Here is a 21,283-nt window from a genome sequence, read left to right on the forward strand (position 1 = left end):
GGGGTATCTTTGTAGCTTTAGCATAAGAGGAAGATTGGTAGACTGACAGGAGTGTCCAGAAAAAGACATGAGCAATCCACTTTTGACGGTGTTTCAATAAATATATCAAGGCCATCCAATAGAATTGTCAGCCATGGGACATGCAAGGATTTCTTACAGAGGGCATTAAAAGTACTGATCTTTTTTCCTAAAAATGTTAAGTTGGATTTCATTGAAAAATAGAAAATTTTTGCTGTACTTTCTCTTTTTCTGATATTTTCACTTTTTTCTTGTTTCCTTTTATTTTATTTTTTTTTTTCTTTTTGTTGTTACTGATGGTGGTAGTAGTGGTTGTTTAATATGATGAGCATAAAATATGGTGGTTGTAATTTTTCAAAAATTGGGGGGTTTGTGCTGCTATAAACATTGATGTGGCTGTGTCTCTGTAATATGCTGATTTTAAGTCCTTTGGGTATAGACGGAGGAGAGGGATAGCTTGGTCAAATAGTTGTTCCATTCCAAGTTTTCCAAGGAATCTCCATACTGCTTTCCATATTGGCTGCACCAGTTGCAGTCCCACCAGCAATGTATGAGTGTGCCTTTTTCCCCACATCCTTGTCAACACTTATTGTTGTTTGTCTTCATAATAGCTGCCATTCTGACAGGAATGAGATGATATCTTAGAGTAGTTTTGATTTGCATTTCTCTAATTGCTAGACATGATAAACAGTTTTTCATATATTTGTTGATTGGTTGTATATCCTCTTCTGAGAAGTATCTCTTCAGGTCCTTGGCCCATTTATTGATTGGGTTATTTGGTTTTTTGGTGCTTAAAATTCACAATAGCTAAACTGTGGAGCCAACCTAGATGCCCTTCAGTAGATGAATGGATTTTTTAAAAATGTGGCATATATACACAATGGAATTTTACTCAGCAATAAAAGAGAATAAAATCATGGCATTTGCAGGTAAATAGATGGTGTTGGAGAAGATAGTGCTAAGTGAAGTTAGTCAATGCCAAAAAAACAAATGCCGAATGTTTTCCCTGATAGAGGAGACTGATTCATAGTTGGGGAGGGAGGGGGAGCATGGGAGGAATAGACGAGCTCTAGATAGGGGTCAGAGAGGTGGGAGGGGTTAGCAAAGATGGTAGGGGCAGAGGGTTAGCAAAGATGGTGGAATGTGATGGACTTCATTATCCAAAGTACATGTATGAAGACACAAATTGGTGTCAACCTACTTCATATACAACCAGAGATATGAAAAATCGTGCTGTATATGTATAATAAGAATTGTAATGCATTCCGCTATCATTTATTTTTTTTAAAATCAATTTAAAAATGGGGGTTTTGTTTGTTTTTGAACAGTAAGCTAATGTTTTCACCAAATTTGGGAGTTTTTTTGCTTATTTCCTCAAACGATTTTTTCTTCCCCCTTTGTCTCCTTCTAGAACTACAGCTATATTTATGCTGATTTTTCTTGATATTGTCTCAGAGACCTCTCTGAGACTCAGTTCATTTTTTCTTCATTCTCTCATCCCTGATTTTCAAATTATGTCCTGTTTACATTTAATTCTTTTATACTCTCAAATCTGCTTTTCAGTTCATGTGAATGCTTCATTTATTATACTTTTCAGCCCTAGAATTTCCACTTTTTAAATATATTTCTATTTTTCCATTAAAGGGTCCTATGTGTTCAGTCATTATTAGCATATTTTCCTTGAATTACTTGAACATGTTTATAGTAGCTTCTTTGAAGTCTTTGCCTGTTAAATTCAACATCTATACCAGAGTCATTTCAGTTGGTTGCTTTCTTTCCCAAGTTATAGATCACATTTTCCTATTTCTTTCCATGTCTTATTTTTTAGGTAAAAAGTGGACATTATAGATAATATATTCTAATGTGTCCAGATTCTGTTTGTGAGTTTGAAGGCTTGCCTAGATTGAAACTGTAAGGTCTTCCCTGTTTTGCAGTGTGTGGCTACTGATGCGTCTGCTTAGATTTCCTCCCCCAACCCTGATCCTTGGCCTGCCCAGCTCCCTAGGGATCTCACCTGAACTTGCATAGTTTAGTGACCAATAAATGATTTGAGCAGAAAGCTAATATAACTCATAGGTTTCCACCCTGTCACCTTAGGTTTATGTGAATTAGAGAACACATTCAAGTCAACACATTTACAAGTCCTCCTAGATTTTCAATTTTGTCAGATTACCTACGGCGCTTCACATACATACATACATGAACCATAAGCCAGACATCTGGACAGTTTATCATTCAGCCTTTGGTAATTCTCTTGCTCCCAGAATCTCATGTTTAAATTGAATCTTCAGGCTTCAAACAGTAAAACTAAGTTTTTATTGCCAAAGCTGGGGGTAGAGAAGCACCCCAGGGACAAAAGACCAAAAACTCCGTTCTTACTGTGTAGTTTCTCATGAGTAAGCATGTCTCAGATTGTCATCTACCCTTGGTTATTTTCAGTGATTTGCTGAGTTTTATACTTGCTGTTGTGGTTTGAATATGTCTTCCAAAGGTCCATGTGTTATAAAATTGGTTCCCAGGGTGGTCCTCTTGGGAGGTGTTTAGTTTTAGGAGTTAGAACCCTGTGGGAAGTCTTTGGGTCATTGTAACCATACCCTTGATGGACCCAATCTCTTGCTCTAATCCCTGGCCATGAAGTGAGCAGTTTTGCTCCACCACACTCCTGCCATGATATCCTGCCTCACCACAGGCCCAAAACAGTGGAGCCCATTGATTATGAACTGAAATCTTCAAAGCTGTGAGCCAAAATAAACCTTTCTCTTTGTAATTAACTGTCTCAGATATTTTGTTACAATAATGTGCACCTGATTAATACTTGCCTTCTGTGAAACAGAATTACGGAAGTTTCTTACACTATTATCAAAAATAGAATCATGATTATTTTAACTGTGTCCCTTGAGGCCAACATTATGTTGGTAATAACTTTTATTTTATTATTATGAAATTATTATTTTAAAATTCACCCTTTTAAAAGTATAAAATGTATTGGTTTCATCATACAATTGGCCTTCTGTATAGCCAGGTTCCACATACAATGATTCAACCAACCACAGATTAGAACTGTAGTTAGGCCTCTGATGTTACATCTGTGCTGAACATGCAGATTTTTTTCCCTTTGTCATTATTCCCTAAACTAGGCAATATAACAATTATTTCTATTGTATTTGCATAGTATTAGGTATTACAAATAGATATGATTTTCAACTGTGGGAGGATGTATTAAGGTTGTATGCAAATAACATGCTATATTATACAAGTAACTTGAACATCCAAGGATTTAGGGCTTTGAGGGGAGAGGGGCAGAGGACCCTGGAATCAATCCCCCATGGATACTAAGCAATGACTGTATTTATAAAGTTGTGCAATCCCACTAATTTAAGAACATTTAATCATCCAAGACAGAAATTCTACACTTACTAATAGCTACTCTCTATCCCTCTCTTCTCCCACCTCTTGGCAATCACTAATTTACTTTCTGTCTCTATGGATTTGCATGTCCTAGATATTTTATATAAATGGAACCATACAATAAATATGTAGCCTTTTGTGACATCTTTTTTTAACATAATATTTTAGCATCAGTCAGCACTTTATTTCTTTCATGGTTGAATAATAATCTAGTGAATGGTTGTATACTATTATTGGGTTTTTTGATTTATCAGTTGATGGACACTTCAGTTGCAGTATGAATGATGTTTCTGTGAACATTCATTTGCAAGTTTTTGCATAGATATATGTCTTAAGCTCTCTTAGATATATACATAGAAGTGGGATCAGTGCATTTTGTGGTAATTCTAATTTTTTGAGGAGATAATGACAATTTTAACTGAAACCTGATTGTAGTTGTTTAGTAGGGAAATTTTATGGCACTTTTATTGTGATTACTGTGATTACTAATTTTGCATTTTCTATTTTAGGCTTTTTCTGTTTATTAGATTTACTTTTTCTTTTCTTTCCTTTTGTTGGAATAATTAAGTATATGCTTATGTGCATATATGCTCCTCCTCCTCCTCCCCAGGAGGGAATTTGGACATTCTGTTTCTATTTTGAATTGTTAACAAATTTAAACTTAGGTGTTTATCTTAATGTCTATAGTCAATCCAAGTCTCTGTTCAAGCCTGGAGAGAATATTATCATGCTCATATCTTTTCCTGATATCACCATAATGAAGTCATCTGGCATTATTATTCATGGGTGTTTCTTTTACCTTTTTACATTGTTTTCATGACTTTTCTGTCCTTGTCTATCAGTTTTTCTATTTCTTTGCCCAGCGCTGCTTTTTATATATTATATCTGTCTTTTTCCTAGATTCATAATTATTTGACAAGAGTACTTCCTCAAGAAATTTTTTTACATACACTTTACGGCTGGTAAATTTTCTGAGTCCTTGCATATATTAAAAAAAATCTTTATTTTATCCTTTCTCTTGAATTATAGACTGAGTTTAAAAATCATTTTTCTCTTAGAACTTTGAAAATACTGTCCTGTTGTTTACCAGCTTCCATTTTAACTGGTGAGGATTTTTATGTCAATCTGATTCTCAGTCTTTGGATTCTTCTCTCTAGAAACTCTTAGGAATCTTCTTTAGCCTTTATGTTTGGGTATTGTACTGCCCAGAATTTAGGTATTTGGTTTTCTTTTCTTTTCTTTTCTTTTCTTTTATCCTGCCTAGTACTTGATAGATCTTTTCCAACTGACTGACAGTTTCTACCTTCTTCATGGGGATATTCTCACTTCTAATTTTCTCCTAAACACTTTCTATTCTGTTTTTTTTATTATTAGTCATATAATGAAACTTTGAGATCCATTCACTATGGCCCCAACTTTTCTCTTACTTTCTTTGTCCTTTTGTATTGTATTTTTGGAGCTTCCTCAATAAAATATTCATTTTACTAACTCATATTGGACTCACTGTTAGCACTACTGTGAAGTTAGCCCTGATGATATTATGACAGCGTATGTGTTTGGGAGCAGTGCATTTTCTCCATATACCGCATTTTAAAAGTTGTCCAGAAATAGGGTGGCTAGGGGAACCCCAATAAAGGGCTATGTGTCTGTATTGTATATTCAATAAATCTGAAGATCAGGTCCACTTGCAAATTTTTTAAATTCTCTGGCTAGAATCTCTGTGGTATCCTGTCAGTACCCAGAAAGCATGTATCTCCTCTGCCCACTGCCCCCCACCCAAGTTTTTATACTCCCGATTTCCTCAGTTGTTAACCTTTCAATCACATGCATCTTTTCTTCAGAGTGATGTTTTTCCTCATCTCTTTGTTTATTGTCCTGGTAATTTGCCCATCTTTGTGTTTCATGATCCATTCACCTCTTGAGTGTTCTGTGATTGTGAGGGAGGGCAGGAATGCTGCTGCTTGTCTCCTCAGGGTCAGCAGCTGCCTGTGAGATTGCACCCTGCAGCCCACTGTACATCTTTGCTGTGTCTGCTTGTGGACATTTGGCCCAGCTGTTCCAGATGCAGCTCATCTGTTAATAATCCTGATGTATGACTGATTCCCTCCTGATCCAGCTGGCTGTGTACACTGTCTTGAATCTCTGCCTAACTACTCCTACTTTTGCAGACATCTTATCCCACACTTAACTTGAGCTATGGCTTCCTTCAGTTACTCCCTCCCTCACCTTCATGTTATCTGTTCTGCTTCCAAGACACTACTAATAGTATTTTCCTATTTTCCCATGCCTTTATGGTTCATATTTATTTAATGTAAATGCCATTTCCTCAGAGATGTTTTCCCTAACCACCCAATTTAAAATAACTTCCAAATTACATTTTGTCGCATCACCTGTTTATTTTCATTGTAGCATTTATCTCTAGTTAATATTTATTTGTCCTCTATCAGTCTTTCCAGACCTAAATGCAAGCTCCATAGGGGACCTTGTATGTTCTGTTTACTGCTCTATCATGAGCAGTTAGAACAGTGCTTGATACATAGTAGACGTTAAACATATATCTTTTTTTACATACACACATGTTCACACACACATCACATCTGCTTTAATGGCCTAAATTTTAGATTTTATAACAGGAAGCTGGTTTAACATATATTCTATATTAACCTCTCTTTTTGAGACAGAAAGCTCTTTATTAACCAAATAGTTTTCTTTGCCAAAAAAAACTGCACTAATCCATTGAATAATATAAAAGTACTAATCCATTGAATAATATAAAAGGTAAAGTTGGGGGCTGGGGATATAGCTCAGTTGGTAAAGTGCTTACCTTGCATGCACAAGGCCCTGGGTTCTATCCCCAGCACCAAAAAAAAAAAAAAAAAGTTCTTAATCTCCAGCATTTTGATCCACAGTCTTTAAAGCAAAGCTTCAGGCATTATATAATGACCAGAAAACAGAATTATATGTGCCTGTAGTTTCTATGATCATGCGAAAGGTAGTTTATTCTCAAATAAATTGGAAGTCAACATGCTTCATATTTCATGCCGTAGTATTATGGAGCTCCTTCAGCTCAAATTTCTCTTCCTGAATTTTTAAACCCTTAAATTAGCTGAAAAATTTACTCCACCAGATAAAAATTTTGCTTTTGTCGCCTGTATCTCCTAGAGTAAATTTTGTGGCTTTGGAGTGTAGTCAGCTGACTAGCCGATATGTGATAGTCATGAACACAATTTTTTAGTTAAAAAACATTGTTTTGAGGGTTAATTTTTTTTCTTTTTGGTACCAGCGATTGAACCCATAGACACTTTATCACTGAGTTACATCCCCAACCCTGTTTTATTTTTTATAGAGACAGGGTCTTACTATGGTGCTTAGGACCTTGCTAAGTTGCGAAGGCTGGTCTTGAACTTGCAATCCTCCTGCCTCAGCCTGTCAAATCACTGGATTACATGCACAGCACCACCATGCCCAATTGAGGGTTAAACTCTTAATTAAATATTAGGTTGGAAAAATAGAAAAAAAAATCTGCTTACGTAACCATATCCAGTACTTACGTAACAACTCCCATGAAAGAAAATTCCATGCCTCAGCCTCTATTTGAATAGGTCTCTATTGCTAAGTATTTAGTCATTTCATTTTCCATAGAATTAATGTTACAAACTTTGGAGCATTCTTATTTTCTACATTGATATCAAATTTGTTCCCACATTTTTCCCTGACAGTGCTTTAATTTATATTGAAAAAAGTAAGAAGGAAGTTAATTTATAGAAAATAATCAAAATTCATCTGTTGCATAAAACAAAAAAATACTATCTAGAAGTCTACTCTAGGTTATATATATATTTCTGCCATCAAGAGGAAGAACTTAAACTCTATATTAACTTCTTACCTTTGTAATTTTGACAGAAATTATTTTAATTTTGTCTTATTTATTATTTAGGCAAAGATGCAATTTACACAATTCCAGTAAAAAACATTCTTGCTGTGGAAAAACTGGAAGAGAGCTCTTTCAATAGGAAAAATGTAAGTTATATAAATATTGAAAGCATTTTAAGCTATATATATTATTTAATTTTTAAGAAGTTGTTTATTTTATTGTTTACCAAAATTGTTGAGTTTATAAATTGTTAGCTCATGCTTCATCTTGAAATTGTCCATAATTGATGCCTCAGTCTGCCTACTTTATTAAGTTAAAGGAAATTTTCTCAGTACTTCCCTACTGTTACGCTTCTCTGTATGATGTTCAGGTCTTTTTTTTTGGGGGGGGGGTTAAATTTTTATTATTATTTGTTCAAAACATTACATAGTTCTTGACATATCATATTTCATACATTTGATTAAAGTGGGTTATGAACTCCCATTTTTACCCCGTATACAGATTGCAGAATCACATCAGTTACACATCCACGTTTTTACATATTGCCATACTATTGTCTGTTGTATTCTGTTGCCTTTCCTATCCTCTACTATCCCCCCTCCCCTCCCCTCCTCTCCCTTCTTCTCTCTCTACCCAATCTACTGTAATTCATTTCTCTCCCTTGTTTTTTTTTTTTTTCCCCTTTCCCCTCACTTGCTCTTATATTGATGTTCAGGTCTTTAAGTGATATCATCCCAACCTGTTTATCTAGTTTTGTTTTCTGCTACCACTCAGCACATATGCTCCACTCAAGCTAGCAAGATGATGTTGTCATTCCTCAGTATTTCCCCACTGCTTTCCCTTTTCCTCAATCTGAAATTCCTTCCTTCCCTTTATTCTTATTTACATGAAAATCCATTCTTCTCAACATGTGTGGCTCCTGGAAATTCCATTATGTTGTATTGCTTCTTAGTACCATCTAACTCAGATTGTCTTTGAGACTAACTTGCTTAAAAAGTAATAATCATAAAATATTTTGGCACAGTTATCTAGCCAAGCAAAGTGGATTTCTGTTATATATATATTTTCTGTTATGTGCAGTGTTCTGATTTTGAAGACTAACTTTTTATCTTAATTGCCTCTGAAGATGTTCCAGGTAATACATACAGAGAAACCACTTTATGTCCAGGCAAATAATTGTGTGGAAGCTAATGAATGGATAGATATACTCTGCAGGGTGAGCCGATGCAATCAAAATAGGCTCAGTTCTTTCCATCCCTCAGCATATCTAAATGGAAACTGGCTCTGCTGTCAAGAGACTAGTGAAAACACTCCAGGCTGCAAGCCATGTACTGCGTAAGTTTCTTTCCTATTAAAAAAGCGATGTTTCAAAACGTAGTATATCCATACAATGGAGTATTATTGACAATAAAAAAGCAATGGAGTACAGATACAATCTGCAATACAGATGAACCTTGAAAACATTATGCTAAGTGAAAGCCAGACATAAAGACCACATATTGTGGGAAAACATTTGTATAAAAAGTGTCCAGAATAGGTGAATTCATAGAGACAGAAAATAAATTAGTGGTGGCCAGGGATGAAGGAATGGAGGAATGGGGAGTGTTAATGAATACAGGATTTGAGAGGGTGTTGAAACTGTTAGAAATTAGCTAGGTGTGATGGTGGACATCTGTAATCCCAGCCATTCAGGAGGCTGAGACAGAAGGATAACAAGTTCAAGGCCAGCCTTGACAACTTATTGAGATCCTATCTCAAAATGAAAAAGGCTGGGGGTGTGACTCTGTGGTAGAGCACCCTGGATTCAGTCCCCAGTACCAGAAAATAAAATGTTCTGAAATTAATAATGGTTGCACAAGTAAAAGAGAAAGAAAGAAAGAATGGCATTGTTTAAATAGAAGCACAAACCGAAGGACTGGGGATGTGGCTCCAGAGTGCAATGCTTACCTAGCATGTGAGAGGCCCTGGGTTCTCTCCCCAGTATCTGTAATCCCCCTGCCCCCCAACTCACCACAACCATAAAAGAAGCTTGAACAAGATATCAAGGAAGAGAAGGCATTTAGCATTCTCTAATTGTATGGAATAACCATAATCCTATAGACTTAAGTAATAATGAATTGCTTTTGTGATACAGCGTAGGTTATAAAAATGATCTTGTTAAAATCCTCTCCTTATATATAATTATAGTCAAATAGTTACCAAACCCCTCTTGATCCCATTTTATTTAACAATAAAACTAAATTTCTGAAGTTATTTTTATAAAACTCATGATTCTATTTTTTGTCCTGGACCATCAAAAGTCTTTGATGTTGGGCTGGGGTTGTGGCTCAGTGGTAGAGCATTTGCCTAGCATGCGTGAGGCACTGGGTTCGATTCTCAGCACCGCATAAAAATAAATAAAATAAAAGTCCATTGACAACTTTAAAAAAGAGTATTTTAAAAAGTCTTTGACATTAACAAAAATCTTTTGGTATGTTAACAAAATAAAACTTTTTCAATGTCTTTAATTTTATTTTTACCATAGAGGTATTCCTGCAGACATCCAAATAGATATTGATGAAGACAGAGAAATAGAAAGAATTTATTCCCTTTTTACCCTCAGTTTACTTAAGCTGCAGAAGATGGAAGGTAAATAAATACACAGCTAATCTGTTTTTATAAAACCATAAGCTTTTATTACCAATTCCTAAAATACTGTTTTGGCATTATTAAAAAGTTGAAAGTGTTCCTAAATTTACCAAAGTTTACAAACCCCTAAGCAGGGGTGTGGGGGGGGGGTATTTTTCATAGATATTCATGGGCAAACCTAATGATCCTAATAATACAGTTGATAAATTTTGGTCGTCTATGCACTACCAAGGGGAATCTCCCCAGCGACAAGTTAACACAGTTGAAAAGTGTTGATTTATACTACAAGTTGCATTTATGGAATTTAGTTTTGTGATCAGAGATTTCACTGCTCCTTCCAGAGGCCTGTGGAACTATAGCTGTCTATCAAGGACCACAGAAAGAGCCTGATGACTATTCTAACTTTGTAATTGAGGATTCTGTAACAACCTTTAAGACAATTCAGCAAATAAAGAGCATCCTAGAGAAGCTGGATGAACCTCATGAGAAGTATAGGAAGAAAAGATCAAGTAGTGCAAAATATGGGAGCAAGTGAGTATTTTTTTAACCTACTATACACATGTTTTTAAACAATGTGAGGCTGTCTCTCCCACCTCATCCTCATAACCAGCTGCAGGCCTGCTTACTCTTGGCTGTCAAGACTCAGCTAGAGCCTTTCTCTTGTGCGGATCTCCCTGCCCCTCAAAATCAAAGTGCTCATTGTCTTTTTCAGTCCAGCTGTCATTTCATCTTGCTCCTGCTGTATTCTATGTTTAGTGTTATAATTCATTCCTTCAATACTTCACAGCATTTTGTTTTTATGGATCCTTCTTTATATCTCACATGATGCCTTATATATAGTGAGTAGTTTAAAGAAACAAACTCAGCTGTGGGAATGTTAGAAGTACTTAGAGTTGATTTTGTGGATTCATCACAAATGCAGAGGATACTACAGTGGATGACAGCAACAGCTAACGAGTGCTGGGAGCTTACTCCACCCCTGGGACACTATGCCTAGTACTTCACCTCGTATCATTTAGATTGCTTTTAGCAATAAGTTGCAGAAAATCCTAATTGAAGTGACAAGAATTTTTTTGGTTTCCGAAATTAAATCATAACTTCTAGTTTGGTTAATTCAGCAGCTCAACACTGTCATCAAGGACTGCCTGCCACTCAACCATCCTCAGTTGAGATGGTTTTCATCTTCCTCAAGTTTATCCCCTCATCAGTACAGATGAGCTACAGTAGTTTGAGGCCTGCATTTTTATAGTCAGGAGTCAGTAAAGACTGTTTTCCTATTCACTAAAAGAACCTCGTCTAGACTACCCTCAGTCTCTCTTGAAAACAAGAGGGCTTCCCAGTACTGAACCAGAATCAGAGTCCTGTTCACAACCAAGTGGATAGGGAGGGTTTGGTTCTTGGCCAGCAGTTAACAGTAGGTGCCATAGTAAATACTCTCTCATTGATCCTCACATCAGTCCAACATGGCTAACACATGAACTAACACAGTCCAACATGAACTAACACAACTAAGATTCAGGGAAGTTAAGTGCTTTACCCAAGGTCACACAGCTGATTTGCATCCTGGCCCCACTGTTTTAAATGACAACAAGGGTTTCACCTGCTTTGTTCACTGCCATATCCTTATCTTTTAGAATAGTACCCAAAATGTAGTAAGTAGTCAGTAAATACTTCTTGAATTAAGAAGAATATGCTTGATGGATTCTTATTTGTCACTTTTTTAATTTGTATATTTTTAACTTTTGAAAAATGGTTTTCTTTTACTGTTTTCTAGGGAAAATCCAATTGGGAAAACATCTTAAGAGTTTGACCAGTTGGTCCAAGAGAACTGGAAAATATTCTTCTTGGAGTTTTCCAATTCACCATATATTTTGTTCATAATATTTAAGAATGAATGTTGGCTTCAATGTCATCTGCATTCACATTGTATTTAATATTTAATGATTGAAGTTAACTGTTTGGGGAATTCTGGTATTGATGTATTATTAGAGAATTTGAAACCCAAGATTTCCTTCATATCTTGTGTGTCAAAGTTCATGTATCAGCAACTTCTTTTTAATAGAATCTTCCTAAAGAAGGTTCCTAAAGAAGTTTTGTAACAAAGGGAGTACTTCTCCATAGCAGGAAACCATCTCTTCTTGTAACTCTCTGTTCTGTGAACTTGTTTTCACTACCATTAGTGCCTGCTCTATACTGCCAACATAGTGTTCTACTAGAAAATTTCAATCTTTATCAATTCAGAGCTTTCCATTTACTTCATTGGGACCTTCCCTTTTTTAAGAAAAAAAAAAAAGTTTTTTCCTTTGGTCCATTAGTCATTACAGGTTATGGTAGAGACAGTGACAGAGACTTTAGAAAACTGCCAGAGCATCCTTGAAAGTTGGTAGATCCTTTTGCCTATTTAAAGATGTAAACAGAACTCAGGAGCAATCAGGGAATATGTGCTATTGTGTGCATCATGTTTACATTTGGGATGAGTGATGGCAGATGAAATAAAATGAGACCACTAAATATTTTTTATTGTTTTATATATCAGGTACTCATTTTCTTGATTTGAGAGTTCAGATTAACATGACTTCTAGGGACATCTCTTCTAAACCAGAAGAGAAAGTAAACAGTGAAAGAAGGTGGTGGGAAAATCACTTGACTTCACCTGCTGTTTCATGCTATAATAAGGGCACTGTAAGGACGCCCTCTTCATAGTGTTAGATGGCAGTCTAACCCAAGAACAGTCACTTGGCGCACTTTAATAATCTGGCCTGCCCCAGATTATATCTTAGATACTCTATGGTATCTGTCTTTATGATCAGTTGAATGATCAGTGTTTAAATCTAGAAATAGTGCTTTCCTGAAAATGTTTATATTTCATTGCTGTTTCCTTATTGCCTACTAGCAAAATGGAATTTGAGTCAGCAACTATTTGAATCCTATTTTTCCATAGTAATTTACTTCTGTCCTAAAAACTGTAACTGTAAATTAGCAGTTGAAGCAAGTTGCCACCTTGAAGTTAAAGGGATATACTTTGCTTCATCAGTATTAAAAATCATGGTACTTTATTTTGTCTTTTTAAATTCAGAATGTTTTCTAAATGAGGTACTTTGAACCTTGGAGTATTTACATATGTTCCTGTTTAAAACTGTGACTTATTAATGTAAGTCTAGCTAGTACTTCTTTTTTTGTTTCCCTGAGCATAAGCTATATTTGAAGATATATTTGCCAATTCTGGTATTGGTGAGTAATTGTTTTAAAATTGTATTATGATTAAGTAATCATTTTTAAAAACCATTGGCACACAGTCATTTCATAAGTGACTGGGTAATGCATTTCTCTAAACAACTTGTAAAAATCAATTGTATCTGAGAGTCATCACTTGTCTGCATTACGATAAGTTATTACCCCTGGCCCATACTGAGATTTGGAAGAGTACTTTAAATTTTATGAATTTATACATTCCATAAATCACACTGATTCATAAATGCAAAATAATTTAGCCATTTAAATAAATTTATGATAAAGTGTATTCAGATTAAAATTCACTTTAGGATTCCCTAGAAGTGTCTACTTGCATTACCAGGTACCACTCATTACTCTTCAGTGGCTTTTCTTTTCTTTTTTTAAGGGAAAAAAAAATTCTCCTAACATTTCGAATCCAAATCCCCAATTACAATTATTTCTAAAGATTACAGGGCAATCAGAGGGACCTAGGCTGTGGGCACCCGTCCATACCTTTGGATTTGGAGGGAGAGTTCAGTCATCTCACTATTTTCTTCACATGACACTTTCAAACAGCTACTTTGACTGGAAGTAACCAGTATGATAAAGTCTAAAAAGAGAAATGTGGGGTTAATTTTCCTTGAGTCGTTGCATTAAGAAACAGTGTGAGTAGGGCCCTAAGACAACTCAGGGCCTTGCTTTCCAGGGGCCTCTTTACTCATGAACATGGGTTTTACTACCTGGTCTGCCCTCTCTGCCTTTTCTGAAAGTGTTTGAAAAAAATACATGGCAGCTCATTTCTCCCTAAAAGCCTGGAAATCCCAGGAAGGACATAAAAGGGTGATGGGGAAAAGAAATTTCTTGCTGTAAACGCCTACTCTGATTCTTGGTTTAACCATTTCCATCAATTGAAATTACAATGATCTGTTGCTTGTTTTGTTATGTTGTTGTTTAGCTTGATTTTTTAAAATAAATATTCATTTAATGAGATAATAGGCAATAATAAAAGATTTTACTCCCAGGATTATAATTTATCAAATTGAACTATTTTATTTGCCAAAGAGATACGTTTTATTAATCACGAGTAATGGTTAAGTATCAAAACCAGGCTTTTTTGATTTTACAAAATAAAAGGTGATGATGTGTCTTTTGTTTCTGTTTCTGAAGCCTGATTTCATTCATTTATGGGAAAAGTTCGTTCATGCCAGGTTTTGAAAAAAATATTTTTTTTTTTAGTGAAAGTACCTTTAATTTGTTCTAACGGTACATCCTGTAAAGACAGAATTCTGCATAGACTTTTAGGTGTCCTTACAGTATGTGAAAAATCCAAGACTCATTCTAGAGTTAAATTACCAATCTTGATTGATATTATCTGCTTCCATTTTTAACTTGGAAATTAATATGTTGCTAGTAAATATTGGTTTTTACAGTGTCCAGTTTGAAAATGTAAGTTATCAAAACTTAATATAGTGAATTTGTGTAACCGTGTTGTATTGTTGAGAATGTATTTTTATTTAAACTTTATTTTCTTATCAAGAGTATTATAAAAATTAAAAACTTTTGTAACTGTCGCTTGGAAATAACTCAAATAAATTACAAGAAGCCTGTCCATTCCTTCTATTCTTTGTGATAGCTTACTTACAGACTTAGGAATTTCTTATTTAAATACAGACTTAGGAATTTCTTATTTTAAAAAATCACTGCACCTTGACTATTAGTAAGGGAATAGTAGAAGTTTTTTTTTTTTTAATCATTATTTTTTTTTATTGGTTGTTCACAACATTACAAAGCTCTTGACATATCATATTTCATACATTAGATTGAAGTGGGTTATGAACCCCCAATTTTACCCCAAATGCAGATTGCAGAATCACGTCGGTTACACATCCACAATTTTACATAATGCCCTATTAGTAATTGTTGTATTCTGCTACCTTTCCTATCCCCTACTATCCCCCCTCCCCTCCCCTCCCATCTTCTCTCTCTACCCCATCTACTGTAATTCATTTCTCTCCTTGTTTATTAAAAAACAAATTAGAGCAAAGCAATCTGGAAGAATCCAGTATTATTTTCTGCCACTTGACAAGACCAGGCTTTGATGGACTGCATTCCTGTTTATTCATCCATTTGCCAGCCTTGTTGTCTTGAGGACCTGCAGTATTCAGGCACCAGTCTCCTGTTGTTCCCCAGTGGCACACACGTATAGTGTGGAGGAATATAGTCCTCCCCTGTCTGGGTGAAAAGTTTAGAGCTGAGCCCACATTGACTTTTTAAAATTTTTTTTAATTTTTTTTTTTTAAAGAGAGAGGATTTTTTAATATTTATTTTTCAGTTCTCGGCAGACACAACATCTTTGTATGTGGTGCTGAGGATCGAACTCGGGCCACACGCATGACAGGCTATCGCACTACCACTCAAGCCACATCCCCAGCCCCCCACATTGACTTTTTAAAGAATCCTGCTTTCTGTTCATCTCAAAGAAGTCAGCATCTGACCACTCAGGTCCTGCATTGACACTTGTAGGTTAATCTGCCCTGTACTTGCCCTTCAGTGCATCTCCTTGTTAGAATTCTGTGCCATGCCCTGTTGATGACTTATCTAGGAGATATAAAGTAACAGCACCAAAGACTAGGTTACTAGGTAGATGATGCCCCCAATGTGAGAAGCTGAGATCTTTCCCCACTATTGCCTCAGTAGCCCCTTTAGTATCCTGAAATAAACCTCCCACAGAGCACAGCAGCCCAAGACTCCAGAGGAATTGAAGGTTAACAAAGAGGAAGGGTTAGGTTCTGAATCTATTTGTTGAAATACCACAATCCCTCTCATTCTAGCCCAAGTATAAAGAATAACTTATAAGAAACATCAGACTTAGGGTTCTATTCTAAGATATTTTTAAGAAGATAGTTCTTTAAGGGAGAGGGGGCCACACTTGGAGGTTTGCATGATGCCAAAATGAGAAACAGCTGAAATGTAGCCACATCCCTTTATCACACATAAATTCAAAACGAGACACAGCTTCACACCACTGGTCTAGATTTTCTGCTACACCTTAATGGCACATGCTAGACTCCTCTTCAGACCCTTCAGAGAATACTGTTTTGGATAGACTCAACCTGCTTCAAATAAACTGATGCTCAGAGGTCTCTGGTCTTTATTATTCATACACATCCTCATCTGGGATTTGATCTTTGTGCCCAACAAGTTCATTCTTTAACATGTGTTTGCTATTTGATACCTTAATTTGGATACAGTATTTGCCACCATTTTTCGAGCTTATGCCTATGTTTTATATTGACATCAGAAAATCTGAGACTTGTTTAATTAAGGCCCTATTAAGATGCATTTCAGCCGAGCACAGTGGCACATGCCTGTAATTCCAGTGGCTTGGGAGGCTGAGGCAGGAGGAAAGCTAGCCTCAGCAAAAGTGAGGCTCTAAGCAACTAAGTGAGATCATGTATCTAAATAAAATACAAAATAGGGCTAGAGGTGCAGCTTAATGGCTAAGTGCCCCTGAGTTCAATCCCCTGTACCCTGCGCCCCCCCCAAAAAAAATTGCATTTCATTTTCTGCCTTATGTTTCAAATCTTTGTACTATCTGCTTTTTAGAGATGGAGTTCAGTTTTTTTTTTTAAGAGAGAGTGATAGAGGGAGAGAGAGAGAATTTTTAATATTTATTTTTTAGTTATCGGCAGACACAACATCTTTGTTTGTATGTGGTGCTGAGGATCGAACCCGGGCCGCACGCATGCCAGGCAAGCGCGCTACCGCTTGAGCCACATCCCCAGCCCCTGGAGTTCAGTCTTAGATAAATAAATTTCATTAATCAAGGAAGAATTTTTTACTCTGGAGCAGACAACATTGTCTTCCAAACTTAACATATTTCTCAACTCCATCCAGAACCAAGAAGACACTGCTGCTTCTAAAGAAGCACCCATGACTTGAGAATGATCCTCAGTACAGACTGGGGTAGACAACCCCTAGAGAGGCAGACCAGAGTCTCCCTGAGAAAATGCAGGAACCAAGAGAGGAAAGGGATATAGTTTGAAAAGACATAGTCAATATTTTAATTTTGCTCATGGAAATAATTAACCTACTTTTGTAATACAAGCTACCAAAAGTAAAGATCAGCAAAATCTTGCTTGCTACCCACTCAGATGAGACCGTGATTGATTCTCACCTTTGGAGCCTGAGATTTTGGGTTTTTTGTTTGTTTGTTTGTAAAATTTGGGAAACACTGGACCATGAGCTAAAGTAAATTTCAAATCTTGACCCTGAGTCTCGGTCCTAAACCATACACCAAAAAATCCATGTAAGGATACAGCAAAAAGTATTGCCTCCTTGAAGCTTACATCGTGGGAGGACAACGGTAAAGTGTGTCGTGTTGATAAGCATAGAGTGAAGTGACATGAGACAGGGACACGGGGAGTGCTGCAGATGGGATGGGCAGAGGGTGCAGTTGAGTCCTCACTGAGGAAGGCAGTATTTTGAGCAGATTCGGAGAAGGTAAGTGGTAAGGGAGACTCGCAGGTATGTGGGGAAAGGTCCTCCTAGGCAGGAGAAATACAATGCATGGCGCCCTCAAGAACACCAAGGAGATTGCATAGCAGGATGAATGAGGGGAAGTCATAGGCAGGAGCCCCTGGTGACGGCACTACTGAGTGACTATGGTCCACCTATCTTTTCTGAATTCCTCTGCTGTGGTGAGAAAAGTCAAGAAGGACAAAGGAGGAAGCAGGGGGACAGAGGCTAGCACACCCATCAGGTGAGGGGAGTCGGTTCTGCTTACATTTGATGATGGAACTAACAGGATTTGTTGGCAGGTGGAATGTGGGAGAAAGAAGAGTCTAGGAAGATCCAGTAGCCTGAGCACCTGGGAGAGATGAAGGGCTGGTTACTAAGATGGGAAGGACTGTAGAAAGAATAAGTTTATATGTCTTACCTATGTCTGTGTTAATGGTTCTGGAAGCCAGCTCCATTGAAGTCTCTTACTAAGTGCCAGCACATATTCTATCCAGTTTATAGATGTAACTTCCTCACTAGATTGTAAATGAATCCAAGGGTAAGGAGGGCCTTTAAAACACCCACAGCCCTTTGCCCTGAGATGAGGAAGGCTTGGTAGATACTCTGCAGGAATGACACACTGGCTCATGCTACAGAAGCTGTCAGGGCTTGGTTGACCATTGTAGCTCCGCTGAAAACCACCTTTATGATCTTGGTCTTCGGGTTTTGGTTTCCCTAGATGTGTAAGACTTAATATTTAATCTTTAGGAAAAGGGTATTCGGCTCCTGCTATGAACGAAGCCCTCTGCTAAGCCCGGGAGCCTAAGCTGCTACCCTCAATTTGCTCACAGTCAAGCGAGGGCCTGAAACAGGAACCTGAGGATTTCTACACAAGTTCAACACCCAGACAACCCGAGAGCCCTTTCACCCTCCCCAAGTGTGTATGTAGGTGATTTGAGTTCTTTAGTGAACCCCTTCTAACAGGATGTTCCCAGCCTCCATAACACTGCCATGGTTGGACCCCATATGATGAATTATCATCCTTTGATGAAAGAAAGAGTCCTGGTCATTCATGAAACTTACAAATGAAACAGCCTGATGGAGGGGAAGAGTCTAGCACCCATTATGCCAAGAAGTGTGGACAAGAAGTAGCCTTCATCGCACAAAGTTGGCTCAGATAAGATGCCGGAGGGTCTAGTGGTTACTTTCTAATGTCGCAGAGGATGTTCTGGGTGATATTCTGCCCTTCCAGTACAGAGCTTGGATCCAAGAGTCTCCCTCCTCTTGTCTGGCTTTGTCTCTGTAGCTAGCCACACCTGCTGCCCTTGTTTACAGACAACATGGGGGAAATGAAAGCCTTTTGCCAGTAAGTGCCATGATCATTTGGGGGCTCAAATGGAGTTTTTTTGATGTTGGCTTAAAAGAAAACTAAAAATGCTAAATGTCAAAAACATTTGCAGCCAGAAAACAAAGCAAATTACTATCTCAAACTAATCTTTATGATTAAATGCCCTATTAACTTGTATCTTAGAAATTTTCAACACATATTATTATTCTTAGTGCCTGAGGAAACAGTCTTGTTCAGTTATGAAATTTAAACGTCAAAATTCAATCACTTCATTTGAAAACATAACATGCACATGCTGAGGAATATATGGAAACTCATAAATGAACCACAGAAATGTAGGAGGGAGGCAGACCATATGACCTGTATACTTTGAGAAAGTGCCCAAAGTCTGTTCATCTTTTTGTTTTTCAACCATCCTATCAAAGAGGGAGAAGTTTCTAATTATAGTTCAAGGATTTGTTTTCTCAAACTTAGACCCAGTTTTCCTGTAACTTTTGGCAATTTCAGTTCAACCAGCCCCACAGAGCATCTTTCTCTCAGATGAAAGGATATGAGGAATTTAGGCTGGATAGGCATGTCTCTGAGCTTGGAAGCTGGACCCAGGGGTACTGGACTCTTTCTAGCCATTCATGTACCTCAGGCAAATCCCCTGCCGACTCCAGTCTCCCTTCCTTTGTAAATTGGAGTCAAAGGCCTCTGCTTCCCTGTGGGGTAGCGTGGGGTCAAAAGTCTCTGATCCACAGCAGAGGATCATATCTGTTAGGAAGAGGTGGTTCCTATTCTCTGGGTCCCTAAATCTAAATCTATGCAAAAGATTCCCTGCTCTTGCTGTCTGCTCTTTCCCAGTCCAAAACATAGTTTAGCTGAGAGGGAGAAAAGAGGTCATCTTCATGGGAGCACAGGATTAGTCCTACTTCTGAGTAAGAGAATGGCCTTCTCAATGTGTTCCACTCCAAAAGCCTTCACTACTATTTGAATCACATTCTAAGCATCAGCATTTGGGGAGCAACATCTGACCTTTTTCAAATCCCCACATTATCTGAACTTTCATGACCTGAACATAGAGCGCTCAGGCCACCTTCCAGCCTAGTCTGGCTCCCTCTCAATCCCTCTCAGTATGCAGCCCAAGGTTCAGATCTCCAGCTATAAGGCAAAGTTCAGGGTTGGACAGTGAGGTCAGAGAGGACCCCAACTCTAGAAGCAGTCCCGCGGGTTGAGGCCCAGGGCATTGATGGGCATTTTATGAGCACTTTCTTACAGAACTCCTACCCTAGTCCAGACAGGAGGCAGATCCTGCTGCCCAATGAAGCTGTGACCTTCCCCAGGAGAAGGGTGTGGCTCCAAAACTTCAATTCAACAGGATCTGGCGGAAGCCTGAGTGCAAGTCTCCAAAGAACTAAACAGCAAGATAGAGAGTGCCTCTGCGACTCAGAGGGGGAGAGAAGCAAGGGGCAGTGTTATAATATGCAGCCAGGCCCACTGACCAGCCCCCAGTGGAAGGCGCCCAGAGGAGTCATGATCACCAGAGATGGGGAGACTGGGTGCAGACAGAGAAAGCAGGGTGGGAGGGAGACCCCTGCAGAGGTCTGACCTGTAGCCCAGCTCAAGCTCATCTGAGGTCCAAATGGGTGCAGCAGGAAGTGTGGAGGAGTTACTGTAAGACAATAGCCAGAGCCCAGGGAGATGGGTCATCATGGAGCCTCGAGAGGTGCTTCAGGACACAGGGGCACAGGCACCCCTACCCTGCCAAGCTCAGATGCCACCTCCATCTCATTCCCCTGCACTCTGCTCAGCCCCCTTCTCTGTAGCTGCCTGGCCTGCCTGTTTGCCCCCAACCCCCACGCCCAGGTCTCAGATTCTCTGGACTCCTGGGACATTCATGACACTTGTTCCCAATGCCTCATTGGCTAAAAGAGCTTTCTGCCCAGACTTGTGAATCCACCAGGCCTGTGGACGCCCTCTCGGGCAGCCTGGACAGAGAAGATAGGTTTCAAGTACTTCCTCTCTCTAGCTCAGTTCCAAGGACTAGGCTCAGACACCCCAAACTTAAAGGACTTCCTTCTGACTGAGCAAACAAGTTCAGACAGCCCCAAAGAATCCAGGATTAACCTCCCCATTGACTTGTTCCAGGGAATAGCCACAACTGGGTACTTCCAGGAACTTGTCAAGTACCAGGTGGATCTTGACCCCTTGAGACATCCCCCCTTCACCCAACATTTGGGAACCAGCCAGTGTGGCCTTCTTAAAACCCTCTCCCTTCTTAAAACCCCTGTTTAAAGTGCAAATCCCAGGGG

The 21,283-nt window shown here is 38.2% G+C and overlaps 1 protein-coding gene across 2 annotated transcripts in view; it reads left to right on the forward strand.

Annotated features, from left to right (window-relative positions):
- RASA2 (RAS p21 protein activator 2) overlaps positions 1 to 14,746 on the forward strand; it is a 119,149-nt gene extending 104,403 nt beyond the window's left edge. For both annotated transcript variants that reach the window (XM_081300592.1, XM_081300593.1), the window contains exons 20-24: positions 7,364 to 7,446; positions 8,427 to 8,635; positions 9,825 to 9,928; positions 10,270 to 10,459; positions 11,703 to 14,746. In XM_081300592.1, the coding sequence (XP_081156718.1) occupies positions 7,364 to 7,446; positions 8,427 to 8,635; positions 9,825 to 9,928; positions 10,270 to 10,459; positions 11,703 to 11,730 (614 nt within the window). In that variant the 3' untranslated portion in view covers positions 11,731 to 14,746. The remainder of the gene's footprint in view (positions 1 to 7,363; positions 7,447 to 8,426; positions 8,636 to 9,824; positions 9,929 to 10,269; positions 10,460 to 11,702) is intronic.
- The last annotated feature ends 6,537 nt before the right edge of the window (positions 14,747 to 21,283 follow it).

The sequence above is a fragment of the Spermophilus citellus genome (genome assembly GCF_964194105.1).
Source record: "Spermophilus citellus genome assembly, chromosome: 7".
Lineage (NCBI taxonomy): Eukaryota > Metazoa > Chordata > Mammalia > Rodentia > Sciuridae > Spermophilus > Spermophilus citellus.